General features: G+C 50.9%; 1 protein-coding gene across 1 annotated transcript in view; it reads right to left on the minus strand.

The window, feature by feature from the left end:
- Positions 1-5,123, minus strand: part of FRMD5 (FERM domain containing 5) — a 914,572-nt gene extending 909,449 nt beyond the window's left edge. The window contains exon 1 of the mRNA XM_069624191.1: positions 3,999-5,123. Coding sequence (XP_069480292.1) covers positions 3,999-4,100 — 102 coding nt within the window. The 5' untranslated portion in view covers positions 4,101-5,123. The remainder of the gene's footprint in view (positions 1-3,998) is intronic.
- Between the last annotated feature and the right edge of the window lie 5,612 nt (positions 5,124-10,735).

A 10,735-nucleotide genomic window follows, 5' to 3' on the forward strand; every position in this document is an offset into this window, starting at 1 on the left:
GATGCTAAAAGATTTACCGACACTTTTCATGTGGTGAAGGATTTTGTATGTTTAAGCAGCTGGAGAGGGGAGCTGACTTGACACGTTTGTCTGCTCTTACAGGTCACCCTGCCAAATCGGATTGGTTTTCCACCAGCATGTATGCTTATACTGGTGGAAAACCAAGTGATTACCAGGAAAACCGCCTGACTTATACATCTGGTAAAAGCAGGCAGTTTCCAAAGGAATCCATTGTAGATGGCTCCGACAATCGTTAATTGTGGGAGGGATTTACTCTTTTCCAGACATGTAATGGACAAATCAAGCGCAAATGTGACTTTGCCTGTGTTTTAATATTTATTTTTCCAGTACTTGGGGGAAACAATTAAAATTGTATGGAGGGAAACTTTTGCAACCATGTGCAAACAGGAGTGGTCCCTCCCCTCTGTCCAATTCAGGATTAAAAACAAAATGATCCCCTTACTCTTTTTCATCAACCTGTTTGTACGGTGATGTATACGTGGTCAGGTTGATTTGTCATGTCACTTGTGCATTTTAAAATAATATATACACAATTGAGTATTATTTTATGTATTCAAAACCAAACATCAACACATTTGTACCAACTTGAGCTGGGAAGATGTGTGGTCAAGCACCTAAATTAAAGCTTATGCTCAAAGTCTGGCTTTACCACTTAACCAAAGTGTATGATCATGGGCAAATCATTCAATGTAGATGTGCTGTACCTGGCAACATTTGGTTCCCCTAGAAGTGATTCAATTTGCAGTAAAATCTATTCCAGAGAAACCTCACTAATGGTTTAATAGATGGGCAAGGCAGGTGTCAGGGTCCGCCAAGGAGAGACACAGACACACACCTACATCTTTCTTTGGAAAATGCAAGGCTGCATTTATTGAACAAAACTGCAACATTCAACAGAAAATCAAAGCAAGCACATCAAACAAGAAGTCATCATAGAAAATTGCATATGATAAACAGCATGTACCAGACAATTTCATAGGCTCCCCTCCTCCTTGACACGCCACAACTGGAGCTAAACCAGGAGGCCAGAAACCCTGTAACATGCACCACCTCCTGAACCCGCAAATCCTGCCCTGGCTCCCTCTCCTGCATGCAGGCCCTCCATCACACCCTCAACACAATTAAAATGCATTGCGAAAATCCAACAAAATGTTTTATTTTGTGCTCCAAAATGTCATTTTGTAAGAAATAAAATGGCCTATTCCTTGCTTGAGTATTCTGGAGGGGGTTGTGTGTTTCACAAAAAGATGGCAGGCCACAAGCACCTAGTCTGCGGCCTGCTGGGAGTAGCCACAGTGTTCAGGGATGCATTGTTGAGCAAGATCCATCTGAGATTGAATAAGTACTGGGGGCTTCGTTGCTCGGCCGTCACAGAGGAGGGGGGGCATCATCCTCCATTCTCTGAGCCAGGCCAAGAAGGCATGGTGGGGGAAGATTGGAGAAGCAATGGTTGGGAATGGTGGTCAGGGGGAGCTCATGGAGGGTGACTGAGGGTCAAACGTGAAGGAGGAATGGATATAATATAAAAGGAACAGCAAATGGGAAAGGAAGGGAAGGTGGGTAAATTGATGTTGCAACACTATTTTGCGTGCTTCTCCTTCTGTCTGTACTGCAGCTTTTGCTCTTAGGGCATGATTAATTGTGATCCACCTCTCGGGCTCTTGTTCAGAGGTCTGCAGTATACAATTGTTAATTTTTCATGCTTTGACAATAACTTTCCCTATGGAGAAGGAGTGGAGGGAAGATGAAGTGCGTAGCGAATGGAAAATCTAAATAGTGTTGGAGTTTATGGAATGGAACAAAGGGGTGCAAGAGGAGAGCAGAACATTTTGGAAAGGGTACTGGAGAGCATTTGATTTTGGAAGGGATGCAGGGATGGACGTGGAGAGCAGATTTCCACCTGGAACAAGTTGAGTGATACTGGGGAAATCATTCTGTCAGCAAAACCGCTTAAAAGTATGGAACATGTGTCGCACTAGTGACAGCCATTAACTACACACACCCTAAGTTCTGCCCTTATTCCCCGCCAACCTAGAGCCCTCTGTCAGTCTTGCCCATTAATCCCTTTGCCTTAATTCTGCCACTGAGTGCAATCTTAACAAGCAACCTGATCAGCCAATCAAATAGTCTTAGGGGTAAGTGTCTCGCCTGGGGTTCTAACAACATGGGTTTGAATCCAGGCTGCTTAAAGAAGTCCAATAGACTAAACCAATTGAAAAGTGCGAATGGATTGTTCTGGATCCAGGAAAACATTTTTCGCGGGCTCATGGATCTGAGAAATATGACTCAATTTGTTTAGGGTACTCCTACACCCACACTCAATGAAAATTGGGCCCCCCTGATCACAAACAGGGCCCACCCAGACGCAAATTCCTGTAGCCGGGCTTGTGCGCACCACAGAGGTGTGGAATGGACTAGAGCCATAGAGGTGGGAAATGGGCTACAGCTATAGAAACGGAACAGCAGTCACAGTCATGGGGAAAGGGACAGAAGCCAGACATGCAAGGAAAGCCAGAGAGGCAGGCAATGGGTGGCAGACAGGGATTTGAATGCATGGACAGCAGACACTGAAGGGGGATGATACTGATGAGGATTACAGAAGTGAGGAAAGGAAGAGGCTTGGAAGCGTGAGAGAAAACCATTGACTGTAAAGTGGAATGGGGAGTAATCTTGGAAGATTAGGTGTCCCAGGGGTGTACCGGCAGTGTATGCATGTTTTGCTGACTAGGGTTGTGTGTGTGGTGCTGCAGGGCGCTGGCCCATTCAGGCTGCTTTTAAAGAAAGTATATGGTAGGACAACTCGTGGGTTTAAAGTGCCAACCTCAGATATCTCTGGGTAGCCTGAAGGTCATGGAGTACAGGGCGACTGATGTGGGCTCAACCTTTCATCCCAAAGTAGTGATAAAATAAGTGACATTAAAATCGATTATATTCCCGGATGCATCTGATGAAACAAAGTCTGTGTTAGCAACTGGCATACAACACACGGGATTGTAGTTTAATGTGCTATTGTTATGTGCGGGTACTTGTGTGGGTGAATATCTATCTCTGTTGCTCACGCCAGGCTGCTCCTATAAGAAGTGACCTCCACCCCACCGATAAACGGTGTTCATTTTGCATGTAAAGCAGCATGCCTGCCCCTGTTTGGCAGGAAGGCGGGGGTTCAACGTGAACCCCAGGCAGAGTGAAAGTCGCATTGTACGTGCTTTGGGCTGCTACATTCTACTACCAGTATCTGAAACCATGTCTTCCTGCCTTGGGAAGAACCCCGTGCGCGGGGCTTCCCGAGCCTCTTTATCGTCCATTTTCTGTCTGGGGTCGGGTGGTCCCAAGGACAAACACGTCCAAGGTTGGGGACAAGATGGAGGGCTGGATGATGTCATGCATGACATCACTAGATAGACCGTACTCCCCACTTGGACCCAGGGCGGACTCCGAGATGGCACTGGGGCACCTCGGTGTTGGGGAAAGATGCCAGTGCCGTCTCGGCGGTGTCACAGACTATCGACAGCTCCCATAATGGTTTGCCTCTTCTGGGATGGACATTCAACAGGGATGGTTTGCCCCCGAGTGTGTGCTGCACCCAGCCCGGGGTTGGAGGGTCATTTCCACGCTAAACACTCGGCGAAAGGGTAGCGGTGGGTGAGGGCAGTCCGCAGGGGGGGTGCCTAAATCCACCACAGATAAATGAATTCCCCGTATGTCAGGTGCAACACGGGCTCACTCCCAGTGTAGTCCATCTACAAACAACACCGTACCCTTACACTACCCCAGAAGACATGTAAAAAGCCCTTCATCACAGGTGTGTTTCCTGTAGAATGGTGGGTGAAGATAGCGATGGCTTCTTTGTGTGAATAGAATATGCGATATGGCTTAACCAGTGTCTTGCTCGTGAATACCGAGTATCTTAAACGATGAGAATGTATTACCTGCCCATAAGAAGGGGTTGCAAAGTTGAACCCACCACAGTGACTTACCTGGATGGTGCAGGTGTACTCGGAGTCATCCAGCAGGCGCACAGTGCAGTCGTACTCCCGGTCCAAAGTTCTGCTGCTGCCGCTCATCAACCTGCTCAGCATCTTCTCCTGGGCCTCCCCGGGGTTGGAAAGAGGGGGGCACTGCCCGGGACCCCACAAAGAGCCCTTGGCAAACTCGTCACAACCAAGAACCTTCTTTTCAATGTTGTCCTTTCGGCCCACTGTGCAGTGTCCAGGGAATACACGAAGTCGGATATTATCCCGCCAGTGTGCCCTTCCTCCCCTCAAATTGTATATCTCAATGGGAGGCACTCAATCCCGCAGGAGACAAAAGCAAAGTTCAACATTCAGGAACACTGTGCAGTGCTGCAGTGCCATGCTCTAAAACTCACAACACCTCAGCAAGTTGCACGAGCCCTGTGCGAGGCTCGGAATCCTCATGCGACACCCGGGATCCTTCCTTAGTACCCATGACCCCAAGGCAGATGTCGCAATTAGCGTGCATGTGTCACTCATCCAATCCAATGCACACAACCGCAGTGCAACGTCCATGGCTCCTTTACGGTTTCCTATAGCACCTGTGCAGGGTCCGCGCCTTAGTTCCTGCAACTCCCTTGGTAGGAAAAGCTAGGCAGCTTGTGGTGGACCCAGACTCCCCTGCTAAACCCAGTCTCTCAGGGAATGCGCAGCCCCCCCTCCCTCCCTAGACCGAGATCACTTTGCAAAGCACAAAACCCTTTGAAATACCTCAGATTATGGTCCCCATATAAGGTCCCCAATTTATGACTGCTTTAGTACAGCTAGGATGCCCGGCTCATACAATGGCCGGGGCTCAAGTAAATCCCACAGGCCGTTTCTTGGACTGGACCACCACCACGCATTGCCCCGGACCACTGGGTCGTGACTGGCATTCACCGGCTCCTACTGGAGACAAACCTCTAATTTCCCCTGGCACGGTCCCGGTCTCCCGTCTGGACTCGGGGACTCTTCCCCGGTTACCCACGCGCCCCTTCCGTCTCAACGGTTCCCCCGACGCTCGCCTGGTGATGCGTGAGCCGCCAGTCCTCGCAGAGCTCTTCCTCTGGTATTATCACGTCTCCCCGTCCTGTGGCTGCGTACTGAGCATGCGTGGTGACGCTGCGCATGCGCGGTAAGTAATTAACGGTATAGGATTCTCTTGACAGTGTGGATCTAGCCTTTCATGCTTTTAAAGACAAAAACCGTTAGACTGAACAAAAGGTATGGATGTCTTATCGTGTTCTATGCACGTTTAGTGAGGGGTTTTTGCTACATGACATTACACCGGCGGTGGACCGCATGGATTGAATCCGTTTCGGCAACTGCCCTCTCAGCAGTCGGACATCGGTCAGAGCGCCCATGGATGCAGGTGCACACAGTGCCCCATCAGCGGTGGCTTTTTTATTTTGGTTATTGTCAGTAGAGAGGCGGCACGGTCACAGGCTTGTGTAGTGAGTAGTGTTACGGTGGCGGCGCAATGGCAAGTTCGGTGCCTACAGTGCTGGCGACCCGACTTCAATGCCTGAGGCAGGGCGGCAGTTGGGGGGACTCAGGCTCGCGTGAACGGAATGAAACTTGATAGGAGGCTGCTTTGCGTTCAGTGGGGGAAAGTATGAGCCATTGAGCTGTCCTGGAACGCACGGACAGTTACTGCAAGAAAGAGACCTCCCATTCAAGCCTTGCAGCGCTACTGAATGCTGTGTTCGGCGAGGCGCAGCAGGTGTGGGTTTATGTGCGGCTGTACCCTGGGTCGCACATCTGTGTGTATGAATATGATTGCGAGTTACTTGGGCTATACAAGCCCTGCTGTGGATGGGTAGCAAGCTGGATAACGGCTTTCGCAGAAAATGAGTAGAGCACGTCGGGACACGGCAGAATATACCAAAGGAAAAGTGGCGCTGGGATTTTCAGGAGATGGCAGCCAGCACGGAGCTTAAACAAGGCCCACTGCTGAGGAGTGAACCCTTCTTTGCCAGCAAGTGGCTGAGGTGGAGGATTCAGGGGCTAGAAGGCAATGAGGTTATAACACTTTTGTATATCCCATGGGAAGGGAAAAAGAAGCGCATGCTGCGAGCGATGCAAAGCGCACATTTTACTACCCCCAGAACGAAAATAGAGAAACAAATGTATTGCCGGGTTATAAGAAGCCTGACTGGCAAACATGGAGGCAGTTGCTGTACCCCCAAAGCAATTTGAAAAGGTTGAAAGGCACTGATGCTGCCCCTGGTCGGATGCAGACTGCATCCAAGCTTGTAGCCTTCAGGCGAGATTAAGAAGACGGCGGTATGAGATACTAGCAGGGGAGTACCCAGCGTTTCAAGAGGGGGTAGAGCCACGAAGAAAGTCCTGCTGCTCACTCCCAACCACATATGCAGAGCGCACAATTTCGTAGTCTCATTCGGCTCCAAACCTCCCACCCATGCCCCAATCTACTTTTTTGGTAACATTAGTGGCAGATGGCATTTTAATACATGACAAAAACAAATAAAACTGCAGGACCATTGCAGATCCAGAAAAGTCATCTATTAGCGCTCTGTCCAGGCGCTCTGCGGTAAAATACATGTAACCCTCCTAATTTGCACATGGATTACACCAACAGTAGTGACTTCACGGAAAAGGACATTGCAGGGACCATCATCATTCTTTGAATAAGTTGCTATAAGGAAGCCAAGTGACAAATAAATTTGGTACAAAAGACCTAAATTGCACTATTATTATATATGGAGCAACCCTTGGCTCTTTGACACACTATTCAGTTGTATAAAGCGCCTAACAAATGCTCAATAAATAAAGAAATATATTTATTAGGCTTTTAAAAAAAATAATTGCATGATATATTAACAAGCTATGAAGTGATTCAGAATCACTTAGAGAGCTGCAGATAACACAGTGCGATTAAATGATTTGCCCAGGATCACACACTTTGGTTAAATGCTGAAACCGGAATGTGGACAATGTAAGCAACTGTGAGCACATCTTCACAGATTTAGTTGATGTAGATATTTATTAAGGTTTTGCTTTGCATTTCATGTGCTAAATAATCCTTTATTTATAGCAATGCCTTGGAAGAAAACCACATTACACCTTAGCCTTTCATAGTAAACTAACTATATATACATTATCATAGAAATATGTTGATAAATAAGGAAATATGTTGTTAAATAAGAGTATGGCTTTAGTTTTATTCTCCCGGTCCTGCATGCAAAGTCACAATAGCATGATGCAGATTAATGTGAGCCTAACAAATCCCCCTTTGGTTTTAAAGCCATAGTCATTATTTCATAAAGCATGCAACATTATACACCCTTCTCACTTCGGATCACTCCCTCCCATTCCCATTTCTAAAGGGACAAAAGTTGTAGTTGTAGCAAGTGGGAGAATATTTCATTTCAGTATGAAGATGTGTTACGGTCGGTGTGCCGATGGTTAGTATCACAGGCCCGGGGGAAGCGGGTGGCGGGGCCTTTCATGTTTGGAGAGCAGCAGTTTGCTAAGTAGTGAATTTTTCCAGACCACAATTTGGTGCACAGCATGGTAGCATTGTCATCACACCTATTATTAGATAATGTTTGTAAATACATATGTGCTTGCCGGATGTTGCCATTCTTCTCAGATTATGAGCTCCTGGACATTCCCTTGGAGGTCAGAGGGCTTTCTGCTCCATTCACTTTTAGGATAAAAGTCTGTTGCAAAGTCATCACCCTGACCTTTCATTTGAAGGTTATTCTGTAAGGTGAACTAGAAAATGCATGTATATTGTATTGCAGGCATCATGCCATGTGTCAAATCACAGATCTCTGAATGGGACACTTAGTACAGAAACTATTTTGTAGACCTAAAAAAGGCTAACATTGAAAACTAATAAAAGATGTAAAAGAATGCTGCATGTTTAGGTTCCCTTGCCACAGCAGTAAAATGTTTCCAGGCGGCTCCGAACATGCACTGCTTTCTAGGTCAGTCCATCAGAAGAGGCAGACTGGGAAGGCGCATGATGGGACTCCGGGCTCAGCCCATCAGAAGAGGCAGTCTGGAAAGGCGCATGATGGGGCTCTGGGCTCAGCCCATCAGAAGAGGCAGTCTGGGAAGGCGTGTGATGGGGCTCCGGGCTCAGCCCAACAGGAGAGGCAGCCTGGGAGTGCTATGACGGTGCTCCGGCCGGAGCCTATCAGAAAATGCCGTCCCGGAGTGCACTTGACATGGCTCTGGGCTCAGCCAATCAGAACAGGCCGTCTGGGAGCACGTGTGACAGGGCACCGGGTTAGCCCATCAGAAGAGGCAGTCTGTGAGCGTGTGTGACAGGGATTCAGGTGAGCCCATCAGAAGGGGCAGCCTGGGAGCGCCATGATGGGGCTCCAGGCTCAGCCCATCAGAAGATGCAGTCCGGGAGCGTGCATGATGAGGCTCCGGGTCAGCCCATCAGAAGAGGCAGCCTATGAGCGTACGTGATGGGGATCCGAGCTCAGCCCATCAGAAGAGGCAGCCTGGGAGCGCCATGATGGCGCTCCGGGCTCAGCCCATCAGAAGAAGCAGTCCCGGAGCGCACATGACGGGGCTCTGGGCTCAGCTCATCAGAAGACGCAGCCTGGGAGCGCCATGAAGGGGTTCTGGGCTCAGCCCATCAGAAGAGGCAGTCCCGAAGCGCACATGATGGGGCCCTGGGCTCAGCTCATCAGAAGAGGCATCTGGGAGCGCCATGATGGGTTTCTGGGCTCAGCCCATCAGAAGATGTAGACTGGGAGCACGTCTGATGGGGATCCGGCTCCGCCCATCAGAAGAGGCAGCCTGGGAGCGCCATGACGGGGCTCTGGGCTCAGCCCATCAGAAGATGCAGTTCGGGAGCACGCATGATGGGGCTCCGGGTCAGCCCATCAGAAGAGGCCGCCTGTGAGCGTGCGTGATGGGGATCAGGGCTCAGCCCGTCAGAAGAGGCAGCCTGGGAGTGCCATGATGGGGCTGTGGGCTCAGCCTATCAGAAGAGGCAGTCCGGGAGTGCACATGACAGGGCTCTGTGCTCAGCCCATCAGAAGAGGCAGCCTGGGAGCGCCATGACGGGGCTCTGGGCTCAGCCCATCAGAAGAGGCAGTCTGGGAGCGCACGTGACAGTGCTCTGGGTCAGCCCATTAGAAGAAGCAGTCTTGGAGCGCGCGTGACGAGGATCCGAGTTCAGTCCATCAGAAAAGGCAGTCTGAGAGCGTGCAAGATTGGGCTCTGGGCTAAGCCCATCAGAAGATGCAGTTCGGGAGCACGCATGATGGGGCTCCGGGTCAGCCCATCAGAAGAGGCCACCTGTGAGCGTGCGTGATGGGGATCAGGGCTCAGCCCGTCAGAAGAGGCAGCCTGGGAGTGCCATGATGGGGCTGTGGGCTCGGCCTATCAGAAGAGGCAGTCCGGGAGTGCACATGACAGGGCTCCGGGCTCAGCCCATCAGAAGAGGCAGTCTGGGAGCGCCATGACGGGGCTCTGGGCTCAGCCCATCAGAAGAGGCAGTCTGGGAGCGCGTGACTGTGCTCCGGGTCTCCGGGTCAGCCCATTAGAAGAAGCAGTCTTGGAGCGCGCGTGACGAGGATCCGAGTTCAGACCATCAGAAAAGGCAGTCTGAGAGCGTGCAAGATTGGGCTCTGGGCTAAGCCCATCAGAAGATGCAGTTCGGGAGCACGCATGATGGGGCTCCGGGTCAGCCCATCAGAAGAGGCCGCCTGGGAGCGTGCGTGATGGGGATCAGGGCTCAGCCCGTCAGAAGAGGCAGCCTGGGAGTGCCATGATGGGGCTGTGGGCTCGGCCTATCAGGAGAGGCAGTCCGGGAGTGCACATGACGGGGCTCCGGGCTCAGCCCATCAGAAGAGGCAGTCTGGGAGCACGCATGATGGGGCTCCGGGTCAGCCCATCAGAAGAGGCCGCCTGGGAGCGTGCGTGATGGGGATCAGGGCTCAGCCCGTCAGAAGAGGCAGCCTGGGAGTGCCATGATGGGGCTGTGGGCTCGGCCTATCAGGAGAGGCAGTCCGGGAGTGCACATGACGGGGCTCTGGGCTCAGCCCATCAGAAGAGGCAGTCTGGGAGCGCGCGTGACAGTGCTCCGGGTCAGCCCATTAGAAGAGGCAGTCTTGGAGCCCACGTGACGAGGATCCGAGTTCAGACCATCAGAAAAGGCAGTCTGAGAGCGTGCAAGATTGGGCTCTGGGCTAAGCCCATCAGAAGATGCAGTTCGGGAGCACGCATGATGGGGCTCCGAGTCAGCCCATCAGAAGAGGCCGCCTGGGCGCGTGCATGATGGGGATCAGGGCTCAGCCCGACAGAAGAGGCAGCCTGGGAGTGCCATGATGGGGGTGTGGGCTCAGCCTTTCAGAAGAGGCAGTCCGGGAGTGCACATGACGGGGCTCTGGGCTCAGCCCATTAGAACAGGCAGTCTGGGAGCGCCATGACGGGGCTCTGGGCTCAGCCCATCAGAAGAGGCAGTCTGGGAGCGCGCGTGACATTGCTCCGGGTCAGCCCATTAGAAGAAGCAGTCTTGGAGCGCGCGTGACGAGGATCCGAGTTCAGTCCATCAGAAAAGGCAGTCTGAGAGCGTGCAAGATTGGGCTTTGGACTAAGCCCATCAGAAGAGGCAGTCTGCGAGCACTCAGCCGAGTGAGGGCATATAAACTGATAACCTTCCCAATACCTCACAAATTTCGAAATCAGCATGGAATGGATAAATGGGGATAATGCAGACAGAAGTTTAT

The sequence above is a fragment of the Ambystoma mexicanum genome, chromosome 11 (assembly GCF_040938575.1).
Source record: "Ambystoma mexicanum isolate Mex_15411 chromosome 11, UKY_AmexF1_1, whole genome shotgun sequence".
In the NCBI taxonomy this organism is placed as follows: domain Eukaryota; kingdom Metazoa; phylum Chordata; class Amphibia; order Caudata; family Ambystomatidae; genus Ambystoma; species Ambystoma mexicanum.